Consider the following 19,534-nt stretch of genomic DNA (forward strand, 5'->3'; position numbering starts at 1 on the left):
GAGAGCCGCAGACGTCGCGGCAAATCACTTTCCTCGCAGGCAGCCAGGCAGGCAGTCAAGAGCGCTTCGCTAATGCGGCGGCACCAAGGCAACGGTTGGTGTGGGCCTGACATGTTGCTGTGCTTGGCTGTGTTGGTGTAACCTCTGCTCCAGGGCCTGGGGGTCTAAAGACACAGGGCCGCCCGAGTGGGGAGGAAGGCCACGTCTCGGTCCCCTCGCACTGTGGGAACCGGGCGGCCTTGGCAATATGAGACCCCGAGTGACGGGGCTGCTTACCTAGAGATGCTGCCGACCTCCCTCCACTCTGGAGAGGAGACGAGAGAGTGAGGGAGAGAGAGCGTGAGGGAGGGGAGCCCACCCGAGCCCACCCACCCCCGACATTCACTTTCCTTTTTCACCCAACTCTTGCTTTGTTTGCTTTGTCTTCGCTTCCTTTCCTGTGCATTTAATGAAGTAGTGCCGCTTTTCCTACTCGGCCATAGGGAAGCCCAGCGCTATACGAAAATACGCACACACCAATGCACACACTACAAACCAAGCCATTCAGAGTTTTGCATATCAAAAAGGGTTGGGACTAAGCGCTTTTGACACTAATATATACAAATATTTATTGCATTTGGAAATTGGAAAGTTTGGGAAAGTAAATGAAGAAAGTAGCAGAAGTTCATGTTTTCATTATGTTGTAAAGAAAAAAATAAAATAAAATGGTGAAAGGTACCAAAGTTCACAATTGGATTTGTACCGTACGTATGTTGGCATCCTTTCTTGAGCTAGTGTTACATCTAAAACGTAGAGCAATTAATTGGTCAAGAGAGAATGAAGAAGACATAATGCATCTTTTCTCAAAGAAGCCACGTCCATCCACCTAACCGACACCCTTGTGGTCTATGAAGCAGAAAAAAAAAAAAGAAGTGGGCAGCGGGGTTCACGTAAGGGAAAAATAGATTTTGGTCTTGTCCTCTCATCATCTGTGTATTTTGTGCAGTAGCCAGCGTTGCTCCTGCGGAGGTGTTAGCTGAGTTGTTTGACTCCTAGAAGGAGTGGAGCTCTTTACAAGCCCTAGGCTTCGTCCCCCTCCTTGCACAGTTATTGATATAATATGTGCTAAACAATAAACTAAACTAAACTTTCTCCCTCAAAGGCAGCATGTGCCTTGAAAACAAGACAATGCAAAAGTCGGCCTGCCAAGTTGAGTTGCCAAATCTCAGTTGGTTCGCAAATATTAGATTAGAATTGATTTATGAATGGGATTTGTTTTCATTTTGCCCTGAGGACAAGCCTTGAATGCTTTTCAGGGTCTGCTTTGAAATTTTGTTAAGTATTGTTTTAAATTATGGCCTCCACAACTTGGCCTTATAGGGCCACAATTAACTGTTTTCCTAAAAGTTGTTCTTCTTGGAAAAAAACAAGTTTTCTTTTGTGAAAACTATCTTGATACCTGCTGGAAAGTTCTTCCCATTTGGATTCTTTCTGGCTTCTTGGAATTGTAAGCTACACAATTATTTCCCGGCCATGCTCACCCACCCCACTCTCTAATTGCCAAATTCAACCGGTTGAGCGTCCTAACCTTTAGATAGCCTTCATTCAAAACAGTGTTGTCTGGTCACAAGAAGCTCACCTTAGTCTGTGTCTGCCTCTGCAGGCAGCTCTCATTCGTTCGGCCATGACGAATGGGGTCGAGGGGATCCATTCGGCGTGGCTTTAGGCACTCGGCAAACGCGGCCACAGAGCATCTGCTTGCCAAGCGGCGCACCAAGGGCACCGTACGTGTTGTTACACAGCAGCCGACGGAGCGCCGAGATGATTATCTTGCCATTACTTGAGTGGCGAACACATTCGATTGCAATTCTGTCCAAGAGCGATGCTGGATGATTCACGGTGAAACTTTGATCGGTGGGTGTGAGGGTGTTTGGCAGCGATGAGTGATTGTAGGTTGGCTATAAATGATTGCACTTCGCAGATGCAAGTGCTCCCACTCTCGCAAATGAGCCTCCCTTATGGAGAAGGGTTTTAATTTTTTGATACCGTGGCTTTTTTTTTGTGAGCATTGAGCTCCATGTCATTCACTTTTCTCTTAATGGTGGAATGGTTCCGCGTGACTTTTTCCTCTTTGCAAGTTCGTGTTAAGATGGAGTCCTGACGTTTTATACTGTAATGGAAATTGCATATTCGATTAAATTAATCACTCGGGGTAACAATTATTTTTCTTATTATCAGCTGCTTATTTAAATGTAAGAGCTGGGACAGCTGCATTAGCATTTTGCAATTTTGTATTCACCTCGTCCCAAAAAAAAAAAGAAATTTGGTCCGTCTTAATTATGGCTACTGTTTTTATTGCCATGGTGACAAGTGTCATTCGCCAACTTGTATTGTCTGTATTGTCCTGGATATTTAAAAAAACAAAAAACAAACAAACAACCTGGAGCAAAAATAGTTGGCAGATAATTGCAATGTGTTTGACAGCACGTCAATGGGCGAGGCGGCATTGTCCAGCATCAGTGCTGTCTGTCCGCCATTTCACCAACAAACCAGGGGAAAAGTGTCCCGATGCTTGAGAATATCCTTGCAGAATTGAAGCACATTATGAAGTGTCGGATGTGTCATGCAATTCACATGAGTTCTTGCATTGTAAGTTACGCAATTAAGACGACTTTATCCTACTTTTTAAAATCTGATCTTTCTAAAATCTTGATATTTTTTTTTTTTGGAACATACCTACATCGTGTAATTTATTATGATCTCAGGTTTTGAACTGTTGCGATGCTGGTTTGACCGTTGTGTGCAAGTCTGATGTTGCTTACCGTGGTCCAAGGAATGTTCAGGGAGTTTGTGTGAATGTCACGCATGAAAAAGTTAGAGGGAACATTGATTCAGTACAAACTTTACTGCTGATTAAAACGAATAGACATTGATTATTCCCAGACAGAACGTCATAACATAGTTTTGTTGGTGTTGAGCCAGTGCAGTCGTTGGCTTCACTCCGTTAGTTTCAGCTTGAACTTGCTTAGTTAATTCGAGTAACAACACCGATATAAATGAACTGAAAAAAAACAACATACAATATAAAGACTAGCAGAAGAGTGTTTACTTATGCAAGTCAATCATTTCAAAATAGAAGACAAGGCGTCCTGTTCTTGCTTCTTAGGGGAATTTACCAAACCACTAAAATGTGATTTAAGAGTTTGCATCCTGATTAGTTTGTCCGCTGTTTCAGCTTTTGATAGTTGTTGTAAATCAAAATTGTTTCACATTGCTCAGGGGCAATATTGTTGGGTTTTGGTGAGGAACTCGAAACAGTATTCGTGTGTTTATCCATTCCAGTCTTACAACAGAAGTGTAGCATTTCGCCACCGGTAGATGTAAACAATGAGTCCTCGCAAGGACAAGCAATATTGTTATTTTACTGTACCAAAAATGAGCATTACTGTTTGTAATTTGCATCCGGATGTTTTTATTCATATAGAGACAAGTATGCTTGGTACTTTCCAGGGCAATTCTGAGTGCAAATTTACACCTATAAGTCCACGAAAGAGCTTGTTAGCTCAAAAGGACGTGCGTTCCAAAATTTGGGGACAATAGACCGCAAGGGCTCGGTGGAGCACTGGGTAGCACGTCCGCCTCACAGTTAGGAGGGTGCGGGTTCGATTCCACCTCCGGCCCTCCCTGTATGGAGTTTGCATGTTCTCTCCCGGGCCTGCGTGGGTTTTCTCCGGGCACTCCGGTTTCCTCCCACATCCCAAAAACATGCTTGGTAGGCCGATTGGAGACTCGAAATTGTCCCTAGGTATGAGTGCGAGGGCAAATGGTTGTTTGTCTCTGTGTGCCCTGCGAATGGCTGGCAACCGGTTCAGGGTGTCCCCCGCCTACTGCCTGATGACGGCTAGGATAGGCTCCAGCACGGCCGCAACCCCCGTGGGGACTAAGCAGTTCAGAAAATGGATGGATGGATGGATAGACCGCAAGGCTCTATCATGTTTAGCTTTTGTGTCAGGGACACTAAGTAAAAGGCAGTTAATAGACCACAGTGACCTAACAGGCTGATCAAATGACACCAAATCCACAAAGTACGGAGGATTCTGTCTATTGAGGTCTGTGGAAGTGAACTTTTTGTTCTGCATCCGAAAATGAAGAGGGAGCCAGCCCGTGCGAGGACGACAGTGACTGGCGTCAGTGAGGGAGGGAGCGCAGAAAGCATTCAAACTAGCTTGTTTGTTTGTGGAGCTTTAATCTGAAAAAGATGTTCCAAATGAGGCCTGGGATGCGTCTCTGCAGTGCGGCATTGCGGTTGAAATGACAGAAGTCACTCCCCTTGCTTCCATCTTCTTCTCACCCAGTCAGTAGCCTTTGTCCTGCACGCAGATGCGACGGCGTGCTGACAGCATCGCCGTCGGGGGAGGATGGAGGTGGTGGCTGAAGGCTCTCTGTCTCCTCAAGTCTGAAACTCACCTCCAAAACACCCCATCTCCCCTCCGACCCCACCAGCGCTTACTGAGGAATCACTCTGCCGCTCTTCAGCCAGCTGCAGCAGATCATTAATCCTCAGCCCCCCCCTCAATCCTCCCGCCTCCCTCCACCGCAAAGCCCACATTTGTTTTTTCTGTTACTAACTGATGGGACATGTTGAGGATTTTTCAGAAATATGAGTGGGACTGTCATCTTCGTAGGCCCTCTTCATACTCCTGTCACGTGCGGGCTGAATAACATAGCCGTGTCGCTCTTTGCACGATGAATCGGGGACGGCTGTGGGGGGGGGGGGGGGGGGGGGGGTCAAAGAGGGACGTCATTAGGCCAGTCTTGTAGTGGTCAGTGATGTTTGAGGGGGTTGGGGTTACAGAGAGCCTTGTTTACAGACTGCGTGTGTTTACATTCCTGACGGCGAGCGCCAACTTTACTGTTGGAAGTGAAAGGAAATGCTTTTATTCTGCTGAGTAATGGAAAATCCAAGCCAATACATCAAGGAGTCCACATGAAAAAGAAAGAGCAAAGTTATTTATTTGGTGGGTTCTCACCAGTGCATTCAAGGCACGGAGGGGTGGGAGGAGTGAGAGGGGTCATTAGAAATCAATTTGAGATCCTCAATGGACATAGGCATGGGAAAAAAGCTGAGCCACCTTCTGTATATTGAGCTCTTCTGTACATCTTGCAGTGTCTTGTTCTTTGTCCATCTTTATGATCTTTTTTTTTTTTGACTGGCCACGATACAGGCAAGATATGCTTCTGAGATTACACACCAATACATTTTGCAATTCAAACATAAAAGTCAAACATAATAAGTCACATTTTGGTGAATTTAATATTTCTTTCAAAAATCTATACTTTTGGTCAGTCCTGACGTGTAGGTGTTATTTAAAAAAAATATATATATTGGTCAGTCAAAAGTGTTAATCATGGCTTTTTTTTTTTTTTCATCATCCAATGCTAATGCTATTTTTTGGGGCCTCTTGACAAGTTATGAGATTGGAGATAAGACCTTTCCGTCCAACACCAGCAATATATGACATATTGGGAGAAGGTGAGATGTGGCAAATGGCTGATCGAGCACCAACGACCTTTTCATTCATCATTAATCATTTTCATTCAATATTCACTGTGACCGGGAACATTTTGCTTCAACTTTCATTAATGAATGATTCAATTCATATGGTGTAATAAAACAGCAATGAAACAATTAATCATTTAGTTCTTAAGCAACTATTAAAAAAACTTAGATAATATCTCTCATTAAGAAACCTAACAAAAAATAAACGAGTGTTCACACATTTGATGTGACATAATTGAATAACACTGACAGTTTTCTAATATTAATTCCAACAGTTCAATTAGTTCATCTTATTTTTTCTTACAAGTAAAAGGATTAAAAGCAATATTTCTCCAGTTCTCCAACATTCCCTTATTGAAAGCGACTGCCGCTCTTTGACAAACACCATTAAGCACTTAATACGTCGCTGTAAACAGATGTTTGTTAATTGTTCCGTCTCGCAAGTTCTAAACGAGGGGCCCATTCAGTCATTTCCAGGCCGCCGAACCTTTCATTTCAAAAGTCCGCTTCACAACTCACACAGAGACGCATTCACTTAACGTGTAACTGGCTTGGACAGGAACAAACTAAAAATATCACACTTTTGCTGTAATTGCTATGTTGCCATCTTTCTAGTTGGTACCGTAGCTGGCTAAAGTGACCGCCAGTGAATGTAATGACTGTGTGCAGGCAGGGAGAGTGTCATGTCAGTTAACTCCTGTTGTATAAATATAAGGTGTATAGCTGGACAAACTACCACCCTGCAGCCATATAAAATAAACTGCATGGGCCAAGGATTTGTTAAGGAGCACACGTGCCATGGAGGGTGAACATTCCTTTGCATGTTACAAATGAATTTTGCACCACTCCAGCTGCAAACTGCTTGTATTCAATAATTCAGTTCATACATCTTCTAAAAAAAAAAATTGTGTCACGCCATTTTTCTTTTTCTTAATATTAGCTTAATTGTTGCAATAAATGTTTTCCATATGGAGCTGGTCTGAGGTCTGTTAGGACCGCATGCCAAAATGAAAGGCACAAGGAAAAAAATAGGCACAAGGACTAGATTCTCGGTAGAGGTTTAAAATTCCAGAGATGCAGCGAGTTCGTCCATTGTACTGTAACCTTCAAAGGCTTTTAGTGAACAGGTCCTTTGCATTTTCCAACATCTTCCGGAGTCTTTGGAACTTTCTTCAGAAATTCAAAAACCCTTATTATGAAATCAAACAGTAAGATGTCACTGAAGACCTTGCAAAAAATAAATAAAATGGAATCATCACCATATTAAACCTCTAAAATATGCATTGATGTAAAAAGAATTGATTCATTGATAAACTGTAGTTAAACAAAATTATTAGTAGTTCATTTTCAATAATGAGGTTAAAGTTAGAAAAAGTTACAGATCTAGAAATAAAACTATCTTTTGATAGTAAAAATAGTTTGAGTGAATTGTTCCAGCCTTAGCTTTTTTTTTTTTTTTTGACACATTGTATGTCTTCATTTGACATTACTCACTAGTTTCGTATCAGAAATTATCAGACAACTTTGCCTAGAGGCTAATCTTAGTACAATATCTAAGGAGAATAATGTCTTTCATTGCCACGGCAACCACGGATAACCTCCTTTAGTTGTCTAAGATTGGTGGACCAGTCAAGACACATCAAGAAAGGCAAGTGCATTTATTAGTTTGACTTTAGAATGTGTCTCTTATGTACTAGCTATTTATTTACTGCATTGTGGAGCAGAACCAAATTGTCAGACTGGCCTTTTATTGAATCAAAAGTGAGTCTATTGCGCGATTGGCAGCAGTTGCATCTGGAGCAGCGCCAGAAGGTCACAAAACATCAAACCGCGTACAGTCTTTCAGAGTTACCAGTGTTTGGTTGCAAACGGACCTGCAGGCAATTACCACAGGCGCCACACTGCGGGTTGTCCACACTGACACCCCCCCCCTTCCCGGGCGAAATAAATCTCTCTGAAATGCCATCAACACGTCCTAACGCCAGTGTATCTGAAAGTGGTGAAATGCTTCTGTTCAGGCTTGACATCACCAGCCCGGTCATGAGATGGCTAAACATGCTGACCTGGCGTGAACACCGCTCGTGAGAGCAACCGGATAACCGGTTGGAAATGTGCCAGGTCAGAGCACAAAGATCAACTATGAACCCAACTATGCAACTCTAAAAGTGAACTGGCGTGTTCTTCTTTATTTTTTCTTCATGGTTGGTGGACATAAGCAGGGAGGGCTGGGAGGTGTTTGATCACCGTTTTCTTGAACGTAAAAGGATCAGTCAGCGGTGGTGATTCCTAAACATTTAGAGTGTGTGAAGGATGAGTGTAAATATTCCGAATGGAAGCAGTTGATATTTTTATTCACAAGGCTGGCCGGACAACCAACAGTGTGGCCCTTCATTAGCTCAAGGCAATCGAGACCGGAGTGGGGTGGAGCGGATGCTAAATTTTGTGTCTGTGTCGATGTCTCCATTTAATCAAACCATTTCGCAGCTCCGTTTGTCTTCGCAGCTTCAATCAACCCCCCCCCCCCCCCCCCCCCCCCCCACAAAAAAATACACAGCTTGGCCTGATTCAAGTCCTCTTCCTAACTTTGTGCCTGCTTCCTGTGCATCTGATTTATCTTGTTGGGTATTTGGCGAGCAGTATTGTTGATACGTGATTAGTGCTGAAGCCACTCAGAAAAAGGTTTGGGGTTCAAATCTGTTTCATCTTTGACCTTTCTGTGTGGGCTTTGCTCAGCCCGTTTCACTGTAAATTTCCCGAAAGGATGACTGTTTCCGGTGAATGGTCCAGGTTGTACCCCACTTCTCACCCAAAGTCAGCTAGCATGCGTATCTGGCCTTGACCCTGATGCACTGTGCAGGTGTATCACAGTTCTTGCGTAATTATGTGCAGCAAAGCAAACCCGAGAACACCTTGTTTGCAGTTGACCTCCACCCTTACTCCCTAGCTACAAGAAGCTCATGGGAGCTCAAATGTGTGTGCATCTGGCCCGTATTTCAAGTCTATCTTATGCACCAGAAGGAAAGGTGAAGGCTTTGGGGAGGAAGGGTTGGGGGTAGGTTGTGTGGTGGGTGTTGGCAGATTTGGCTGCAAAGCAAGCAGCAATGGTCTGAGCGCTCAAAGTAAACATTGCCCTATGTTTGAACTGCACACCTACGAGTCCCTACAATTCTCCCACACACTCGCGCTCTCCCTTCCGCGTCCTATTCCAACTAACACCCCCCTCTACTTTGCTTCTTATCCCAGGCCTTCTAATAAATCAGAGAGGAAAAGCAAATCTGACAAGGTCTCACCTCCGTAGCGAGCAGCTTATAGCAGGAGTTGAATGTGGTCATAACCAGGATTGGGCGGGTTCATTCAAAAATGTTCTGGAATTCAAAATGTTTCAGAAGATACACTTGGATCAGATCCAGGAGAACAAGGCAGTTATATAGTTCATAAGCCCCAATGAAAAAACTTTGACGATTATCCAAACATTCTTTTGTAAGTTCCACTTTGTTGAGTCGGGAATATTCAGTGTAGCGAGCAGGATTGGCCCGAGCCAATGTCGTGCCCCAGGCAACATTTTATAAGGCGTTCATCGACCATTTATCTAGGCTTACAAAACAAGTCACATTTTCTATTTTAACATTGTCTTGGATTCGTAAGATTTTTAAATTGTTCAGAACCTTTTTATTTTCATACAACATTTAAGTGCAGATCACCGATAATTCTGTTAAATTTGTTTGTCACAGCTCGTTCCTTCAAACTAAAGCTAATTAGTTTGAAATGTGCTAAAACAAGGAGAGCTTTGGTGTCCTCATGGAAAATATGTTCTCTGGTGGAGACTATTATAACGAAATGTCATTGGGTTTTCCCCCTACAGCCCTTTCTTCTTTGGTATTTTGTGTGTGTTTTGACTTTGTTTATTCGCCCTTGTCCCAACGCATTGGCTTCATCCTCCGCTGGCCTAACTTGTTCCCAACAAGTATGATTCCTCAACACAAAAGAATGAAAGAAACTCACTGGGAAAACCCAATCTTTTAATCTTGGGCATGAGTCAATTACCAGAGCGGCATTACTGAGCAAGCGGCATTTGGGTTTCAGACTGCACCGACGGATGTATTGAGTCTGACATGTTTATTTCCTTGCCAAAGCAATTTGGACCATATGCAACTTTTGTTGTCCATTGGAATGTTTTTATTCATGGGTACAAACAATAACGTGTCAGACCATGATCCAAGTCCGTGCGACTGGCATTACTGTGTTTATTTCCGTTTGTCTAGCTAACACCAAAGGCAACGGGGTAGTTGTGTATTTGCTTGGCTTCCCAGCCTGCTCATTTTGGTAAGTTTCGTGTCACTGCAGAAAAAAAAAAAAAAAATTAATTTTTTGGCTGGTGGTTGGCATTTCCTTTGGTGACAGATTTGAAGAAATATGCAGCGGTACGGCAAATTTCCCATTCGTCATTGATTAGAAGGGGATTTTTTTCCCCCCCTATAATTTCTACATAGTTACATTTTCCACCGGTTTTAGGTGGTTTCACCAAATGAAGTCGTTTTTTTTTTTTCTTCTGCATAACGCCCAACATATTTCAGTAGTCTATTACGTGGAATAGATTGTTGGAGGATTGTCACAACCACATTAAATCAAATTTAATCTCTTCTTTAAATGTTTAAACACAAGTCAAAGGGCTGCTTAACAGAAAACTTGGGAAATGAAATGTATTGATCCAATGGGAACATTATAAGCAGGATACCTGAACAGCGGCAGTGATGCCTGCTGAGAAATATGGACAGCCATTAATTTGATTAAAAAAGTGGAGATGTTTTTGACCTCCAAAATGCTTGACAGTGTTAGAAGATGATGAAGATGAGGAGTCAGTGTGTGAAACAGGTGCAAAAGTGAAAGCTCATTTACCATTGTCCAGTGATTTAGCTAAAGTGACATTTTCATACGAGATGACTTAGTCACTCGCCATCCCCGGCGTAGACCAAGGCTACAACACAGGAGATGTTGAAATCTTCACACATACTATAAATCAATACTGCAACTGGGGGAGCTTCTGCAATTCTCAATGGCCAGAAGGAAACTTGGCAGGAATGGAGCCACGACCACCCCGACTGCATACCGTACTCCAAAATGTTTTTAGACAATAAAGTACTGATGACAGGAACGCTTTGCTTACTTGAACACCGTACATCGTTAGAGTCAATCATTTAGTTTGCGGAATAATGAAGGTGATTAATCCCTAATAAAATAAATCTTCTGGTCTGCAGTGAGCTGTAACAGGGCGTCTGAAGACATTGTTCTGCCTTTAAATTCTAACCTTGGAGCTCAATGTTCTTGCTGAAATAAAACCGAGTTTATGAAACTTTCATGGCACAAACTTTGATGTTCTTCCCATTGCAGTTGCAAACCAAATGGATCATGGAGCTGCTCCAGTTTAGGATCATGCAAGCATTGTTACAGCGCTCATCTCCATAGTGGCCCTCGTGTCCTCCAGGAATAGGCAACGTGCTAAGCGTGAGGGTTTATGTTGCAGGTCATTTCCCAGTGGGATCAGCTGACTCCTGCAGAGGACTTGTGATAAGAGTGGATATTGGAAGCTATGTAAACCTCATTAAACTGCCCTTCCCCTCTGTGCCGAGGGGTAATCCTCAACACCTGGGTTAGTTAGCTAGGATTTGGCTGGATTAGGGTTTCCGTAAAGGCTGACCAGACCGTGCGTTTGTTTGAATCCATTTCCTTGCTTATCTTTTCGCATTCTCACCCGAATTATTCAGGCGAGAGTAATTAACACTTAAAACGGAATACTTCAATTGAAGTCACTGAGAAATGTCAAAGGTTTGTTTTATATTTAATTTGGGTCAGACGGTGTTTACGTGTAAATCCACACGTGTTAAAAAAGATAAAAACATATAAGACCACCGTTACTGGTTTAGGTGGTTAATTGATTTATCAGATCGTTAAAGGCCAACTTCTGTTTGTTTTTTAGTGAATATATTATTTTTTGATTGTGGGTTTTGCCGTTTTATGGTCTTTGGTCCAGTCTTCAGAAATCTCAACAAAACACCTAAAGTGAATGGGCTTTACCATGCATGCTAAATGCTCACACACGTACTTGCTAATTGACATCCTATTGAACTGTGAATGGTATGTAAACTCATGAATCATTTAGTACCACATCCCATTGACAGCATTTGCACTAGCATTAGCATTTCTAATTTCACATTAGCAGCAGTTGACATCAAATGGCCTCAATGACGTTTGTTGTTTTTGGTTTCTGTTTATGCTGAATTAAAAAATGTTTTGTTATAGTCCCAGAAAAAGTCAGTTACTACATGCTGCATTTTCCATGAGTTTGAATGTGATTGGCAGAAAAGTGTTCATAGAAAAATATCACAAATAACAAAAGTCTTCTCTCCTCTTTCTGTGCTATACAACCTTTTGAAAGAAAAGCGCATCAGTTCCATCAATATAAGCAGATTGAGCCCGTCTTCATTTTAGTTCTTCGCTTCACTTTGCGTTTTACAAGTCAAAGTCAATTGAGGTTTACATGGATTTTCTTTTCTGTGGTCGGATCGACTTCACAACCTCTTTCTTTCTTCCTAGATGTGGACGAGTGTGCAGAAGCACTCGACAACTGCAGCATCGACGCCATCTGCCAGAATACACTGAAATCCTACAAGTGCATCTGCAAGTCGGGCTATAAAGGAGATGGCAAACATTGTGAAGGTAAAAGATTCTGAATGAATGAATGAATTTTCACACTCATACACACACACACACACACACACTCACAGTTAGGAGGCGCAACATTCTGTGGGTCCTTTTGGGACCATGGAGAAAAGTTACTCTCAAAGACGTCCACCTAATGTTGATTTTGCTTTATCACTTTGAAAACCTTTCCACTTGAATTGATAAGAGCTTCTGCTGCACTCGGCGTTAGCCGTGAGACCGAAGAGAAGCGAGCGAAAGAGAAGTGGCCAGGGGATGAGAAAAGCCAGTTGCCAAGTATTACTTTATGACCAGACGAAATGAAGCAGTAAATTTCCTATACACATGTTGGAGAGAATTAAGACTGCGGCCGAGGCACAGCCAAGCAGTCAGGGTTATTTCCAGCAGGGGCTTTGAAGACTTTGCTCCCTCCCAAACTCCAACACTCTGGATCAGTATATTCCACAAATCTTATTTGTGTTATTACAAAGCCATAATCACAATGTTTTCTTTTTTATTACTGGTTGGGTGACGTCCATGGCTTTTTGCCTGTTCAAGATTGATTTGTGAAGCTTTGCTTGTGCAATGTTCAGAGTGCATCAATCAGGGGATTAGGGTAAGCGGACAGTTTGAAAATATTGTTTTTGCAAAGCAAGTACAATGATAAGGTAGTTGGGTTCAGTTTCTTTTTCCAAGTTATATTATTGTTATGTCATTAGATACATAATAAATATTTGTTACTTGACTTCCCGGTGTCGAGAAGATACCCATTACTTTTACGATTTCTTGTCTTATTGAATTGTATTTATGGTGCTAGTCACGATACACTTAAATGAAAGAAAACAAGGTCGTCTAATTTTTTTTCTCCCATGCCAGGAAATGTTGTTTCGTGCCATGCTTGATCAATACACAAACTTTGAAGCCTTGCCTTAACCATCAAATGCAAGTGGTTCGATGGCTTTTCCGGGTGCGTGGTCAAAGTGTACTCATGCAATCTGAGCATTGAGTGACAACTGCAGACACTCCGATAGCGGCAGATTTATGCATAAGGTGCATACACACTTGAAGGGCACGGGGGTGAAAGTGATGAAGTGTCTTTCACGGTTATTTAGGACATTAGTCATCTCATTAGCAAATGCGCCACTGAAAATTATAATCAAAAGGATCATTATTGATTTCATTATGTTCACTACTTGTACGTTGTGCATCGAGGGTAAAATGCATTTGATGCATTTTTTTTTTTTCAAAAGTTAATCCATCAATATGCCTATGCGTCATCAAGTTTGTTTGCAAAATATATACATGATAGCGGAGCTAGGATTTTTTTTTCCTTGGGTGTGTCATGGCCAAGAATATTACAAGGGGTCAGCAAATAAATATAAAAATACAAACCTTCCAAACACATTTGGAGGGGAGTGTACTTTATATAATTGTGAGCCACATCTTACTGTTGTAATTTAGTCAGCCAAATGTTTTTGCGTGTTCCTGGGTAAAAGACAAATGGGCAAGTGATGGGTGAATTTGTACTGAGCTTGGCAAATGGCGCTGATGTGTGGGAAGAAGAGACGTGGGGAGCAAAGTGTGTTCCTTTGTCTCTGTCCCGTCCCTCCGCTGTCAAGTCTAATTAAGCCTTGAGAGCGGCAGCCTCAAAGTGAAGCTGAACGACCAGGATCATAGGGCCTAAATGGGCCAGCAAGTGCTGACTGGATATGCACAGTGTTCGCAATCCATCTTGTCCTGGGCTTCTCAGTGGGGCCCCGCGGCCATCATCATAACCATTACGGACAACCTCACTCTCGCTGTCAAACCAATCTGTGATCTTTCTGCAAACGTCAGCCTGCACTCCGTTTTTATGTGACACGTTTGTTTGCTTTTTGCACTTGTGAACTTACTTTCGGCTGTTAATGGTTTTTTAGTATGCACTATTTTTTTCCTTTTGTATCATTGACATCATGAATAATAATGTACAATATGCATTGTAAATAAATAAATAAACAAACCACTAACCACTTTGAAATGATTGTTTGGTAGTGTTGCAGTAATTGTATATATTTAGCAGCTACTCCTGCTTCCACAATGGTTCACTTATTAACTGGAACATGACAAGTTTGCACCATTAAGTACCTGCTTTAATGCCAATTCATTTGTTGTTGTTGTTGTTGTTGTTTTTTGCAGATGTCGACGAGTGTGCGACCGAATACAATGGTGGCTGTGTCCATGAGTGCATCAACATTCCGGGAAATTACAGGTGCACATGCTATGATGGCTTCCGCTTGGCACATGATGGGCACAATTGTCTAGGTGAGTGTGTGAGTGAGTGTGTGCGTGTGAGCGTATGAGTGAGGGTTTGTGTATGTGTGAATTATTTTCTCTCAGTTTTTTCTGCAAGTGAATTGTCTTTCAAAGTTATGGAAGAAAACCTTGTCATATATAGATTAGAGGTATGAGTAGGTTACATACAGCATGTGCAAGTCACAAAGAAGTCTCAAATCAAAATCTTCAAGTCTAAACTTACTGTGACAAAAATCAACCAGTACGTCAAAGCCGATTTGTTTTAATGGATGCCACTGGTTTTGATGCCACGTTTAGTCCTCGTTCAGATCAATGCTGACGCTATCTGCGGTGCTTCAAATCGGAGTATTGAGAAGCATGCAAATCAGCCACTTTGTGCTCACTGTTAATATGTGGAGACATTTAAGCGGGGTCTGACTGAGCAGCAAAGGTTAGCGAGGATTTGCGCATGGCCTGAAAGTTGATTTTTCTATTAAAAAAAGAAAAAGAAAATAATGATCAGGGTCCGTTAAAGGTCACAAACAGTTGCAAGGATGTTCGCCAGACATTCGCCAACAGTTTTAATAGTCCTCAACTTTTTTTTTTGTGGCAAATAAAAACATTCTTTGCGACAATAAAAACTGTTTGCAACTGTTTGCAACCTTTTAGGAACCCTGATGAAATACCAACATTCGCTTCGTGCACTAACACTCGTGGCTCAGTGAGATACGCCCTTTACTCACATTAATGCATACATTCACTGCTTTTCATGTCACATCACAAACGCTAATAAATGCCCCAGGGCTCTTATTTCAATGCTTGCATGACATATTGGAAATTTCCTCATCTAGTTTCAGGAAAGAAATCCTGCTCTTTTTAATTAGCCTGACAAAAAGAGAGTGAATTTCTGAAGGGCCTGACCCTGAGTTCAGATCTCTGAGTGTGCCACTGGGTCAAGAACTCTCCCATGGTTTGATATTTCACCAGTGCGTTGTGCACATTAGCCACACTGAAAATAGTATTTTAAAAGTCCTATCAAATAATGTCTCCTTTAGCTAAACAATCACCCCTGCTTTCGAGCTATCCACCTGACCTATATCCTTTTATCCAATGCAAATGCACTCAAAAGCTCCTTCGTCATGCTTTTAGTTTTCTCGTCACCTTGGTGTGGAAATGTAACCAGCTCTACAATAGAGCTCACGTTCAGGTAAAACCATTACCCGTTTATTCATTGGGAATCCGCTTTTATCTGCAGACACACAAAGTAGGACAATGACATAAACCTCATCAATCATTTAGTTAAAGTGCATTGATGTCAGCATTAATGTACCTTTAAATGAAAAACACCTGCACCTCCTTGGTTTGATCATAAATGAGAATGGTGGCAAATTAGTCGTGTATAACGACATCCTGCAAATATCTGAATTTTGTCGTTCCGATTTGTGCTGCAAAGTAAAAGACATCTGGCATCGCGTATGAAGCTCACTGGCGGCAGAGCCAGAAAGAAGTTCAATGGGTTCTTCCTCGGCTCGTTGAATGCTCCGCACCTCTACAAAGAAGTCTGTTGCCCTCCTCTTCAACGGAGGTTACCAATTGTGACTGTGAGAGGCTGCCATGGCTTTCTTTTACTCAGTCAGGCTTTCCCTCGCTTGTTCCCCTCTCGGCGTATCTCACTTAGATCTGCAGTGCAGGGCTATTTTCCAAGCCATTTAGAAAGTACATCCAGTTGCGAGTGGATCATTTGGTGTGCTCAGCCCCTGACTTGCGTGCAGGTGTGTAATTGCCCAAAAATGGTTGTATGAAGGTTATATCAAACTGTTTTTTTTTACCAGTCTTTTTGATACAGTTTGCGCCCGTAAATCAGGCGCCATCAAATCAACCTAACTTTTAAAGTTTTACTTACTTGCGGAGTTTAACTTTTTTTCGACAATGGGCCAGCAGTGAGAACAGGCTTCAGTTTTGAGTGACACTCTCAAGGAGATCTTAATTTAACAGTATGTTGATATTATTGTGGTTGTGGATTATTGACAAGTTCATGTCAATAATTTGTAACCCAAGTGCTAACAGTTCTAAACCACTGTTAACTACAACCGCATTGTGTTAAATGTTGTATGTCGTCATTGTCAATAACAATTGTCCATTATTTTCTTAATAAAGATAGGATTTCATACACCTCCTGTATTGGATGTATGACCAACTGGACGCCCATTGAAAATTTCTTCATTAGCTGGGACCTTTCTCGGGTGAAGAAGCTTGACTGCTCACCCACCAATTGTAGCACAACCATAATGTTGTGGCTTGTCGGTCGGTATATACGTCTGTAGCTTCCAAGTCCTTCTATTATCTTGAGACATGAAAGGATTCTTAGAATGACTCCTACAAAATTCCAAGGCAGCAACCCTCAACACAAACCTACAAAGAGAGGGAGAGGGATATTCACCTCAAGGCCCCAACTTGGTCTTTCAGGTTTAAGCTTCTTTTTGGCCCCAAAGTAAAGGTTAGTCCCTCTTGGCCCTGGAGTGGCGAACCTAAGCAGCTGGTTCCCAGACAGGGTCAGATCGACCCTCAGAGTCCTTAAAGACCAGATGTGCCCAAGGCTGCGGAGCGTAGACGTTCTCTTGAGCCTTAAAAGTTCATGTTGAGTTCAGAATCCTAAATTGTTAAGGTGATTCTTTGTTTGTTTTTTGGAGGTTACATGGAAGTGGGAATCATGCGCATAACTTGCAGCTTTCGTCCTCTAAGGCTTTTTTGTGATCCTGACAACCCAGGGACGTCTCCTTCGTTTCATTTTTTGTGTGTGCGCGCGCGTTGCGGCACGTGCCACATGACTCCTTGTAATTGCATGTGTTGGCAGCATAATGGCACTGGGCGGTGGCGGAAGGCGGCGGAGCGTGAAGCAGAACGCTGCCTTGTGTGCCTCAACAGAGACGCTGTGGTTTCTGAGGTCTCTGCTGTCTGCCCTAAGAGCCTCACAAAGATGTCAAGAAGTCAGCAAGGTGGAAGCAATGCAATATCACGCTGCTTCTGTCGACATGGAGTGAGATGTCACTCACTGTATACGTATAATTAGCCCACAGTGAGATTTTTGTAGCCTCTCCAGCTTCCCTCAGAAATAAGAAGCAACGTGGCATTCTAGAGCCTGATTACATCTTTTATAACCATCATGCCCATTTGCTGGTGGAGGTGAGGGACGGATGGTAGTTAATCACCACATGGCCAAGCTGTAAAGGATTTTTAGAGTCTTAGGAAAAACAGAGGAATCAATGTCAATTTAATCCAAAACACACATCCCCTTTACAATGAAAACCAGATGCAGGAAGTCTATTAGTTCCCCACTGTAGCACCGCCGTCCCCACTTAGTATGACCTATGCATCTTGGACGAGGTCCTTTTGGAAACCCAAGTACATGTCATTATCACTGCGGTTTTCCACAGTAACTTGTCGGCTGAACATTTGCGATAATACTATTTCTAGTTTGAAAACAGGAACATGTTTGACAAGCCTGCCGTAAAAGATAAATCACGATCACCACATTGTTTACTTGCTTCTCTGCTTTGTCAGACGACACATTGTTCTCTCTTTTCAAAGAACCGACTTCAGGGTCCACCCGTAGACCCTGTTCCTTTTGGTTCTTGTTGACTTACACTGATTTGGTTTGTATTGATTCAGTAGAGCTCAATTCCCTTTGCACTCTATAGGGAAATGAATGGCCTTTTACTTTAACCTCCGCAAAGTCATAACATGATCCATAACACAAAAGCAATGTCATTGCAGCTTTGGTGCATCAACGGCTTTGGAGTATCGGTTTTGAGAAGGTTGCATGAATTAACCCTGCTAAGTGATTAGATTTTGTTTCCAATCATTGTAAAAGTCATAATTGTATTGTGTTGCAATTTTGCAAATGCCGCTAGATGTAAAGAATGAAGTGAATCCCTTCTGTCACCCGATTAGTGGTAACTTCAGTCCCAAATCTTGTAATCCTCAGAGATTATTAGCCAAGGGGAAGTTTCAGATGGATGCATTGATCGCTTTATCCAATGAGTCACCAAAGAGTATTCCAGTTGCTCTTTTAAATGCAATTCCTTTAATTATGTTGTGAATCAATCACGCGCTGTTGCTGACTGTTTGTGCTATGAGCTTGACCTTGGCGGCACAGTAGTTGAGTGCTTTACACATCCGCCTCACTGTTCTGAGGTTGGAGGGTTGAATCCCAGGTGGATTCCGGTTGGGGCAAGAGTCTCCACAGCTCGTAGGAAAGGAAGCGTAGCAATGTGTTAAGTAAGGTACAGATTTGAAATTGGTGCGTTAGCCGACTCCTGAGGATTATATCAACAAACAGCTTTCTCTATTCTTGGTGTTGTTCATTCCTATCCACTGTGAAATGAACAATTCCAGCTGAGCCTATTGGCAGAGAAGCTTGAGAGGAAACTCAAGCCTGAGACAGGGTTTAGCCATGTAAACGTCAAACAGCCTGGTAACCATCAGACGTCAGTATGAGGGCCTCTTGTCTCCTTGGCATAAGGTTGTCCACCAAGAAACCTATTCTAGGCTTGTGTTTCTTAAATACTTCCAGATTGTATGGGAGTCACAGCGAAATGCTATTTTGAACGATTGTAGCTCATTCCATGTAGTCTGTCTGCGTGATTTCTGACCGCACCTGCAAAGACCTAGGCATGGGATTTTCATGTTTAAATTAAAACAAAATAAAAACTAACTATGACGTAGAATCTAAAACTATTGTAACCCCACTGATCACAATAAATAAACAGAAGTGTTATCAAGTTCAGTATGTTATTTAAATGCATTTATTTAATTATTATTTGCTGACGCTTGAAAGACGAGATGTATGTTTGCGCTCGGCTGTCCTCTCCGACTGGGTTCAAACCTGTTGCTGTGTTTAGTCAAGTGGCCGGGGGACATGTGCTGTGTCACTGAACTCGCGAGGAAAGCTATAGGAAAATCAGAAGTCCAGTTGAAAGTTTTTTGAAAGTACCAAATGTTGGAGCTCACCATGTACTTGCCACCTTT

The 19,534-nt window shown here is 42.3% G+C and overlaps 1 protein-coding gene across 4 annotated transcripts in view; it reads left to right on the forward strand.

Moving 5' to 3' along the window:
* Positions 1-19,534, forward strand: part of scube3 (signal peptide, CUB domain, EGF-like 3) — a 60,027-nt gene that overhangs the window by 1,896 nt on the left and 38,597 nt on the right. For all 4 annotated transcript variants that reach the window (XM_061296971.1, XM_061296979.1, XM_061296988.1 and 1 more), the window contains exons 2-3: positions 12,131-12,253; positions 14,411-14,536. In XM_061296971.1, the coding sequence (XP_061152955.1) occupies positions 12,131-12,253; positions 14,411-14,536 (249 nt within the window). The remainder of the gene's footprint in view (positions 1-12,130; positions 12,254-14,410; positions 14,537-19,534) is intronic.

Source organism: Syngnathus typhle, linkage group LG2, assembly GCF_033458585.1.
Source record: "Syngnathus typhle isolate RoL2023-S1 ecotype Sweden linkage group LG2, RoL_Styp_1.0, whole genome shotgun sequence".
Taxonomy (NCBI): Eukaryota; Metazoa; Chordata; class Actinopteri; order Syngnathiformes; family Syngnathidae; genus Syngnathus; species Syngnathus typhle.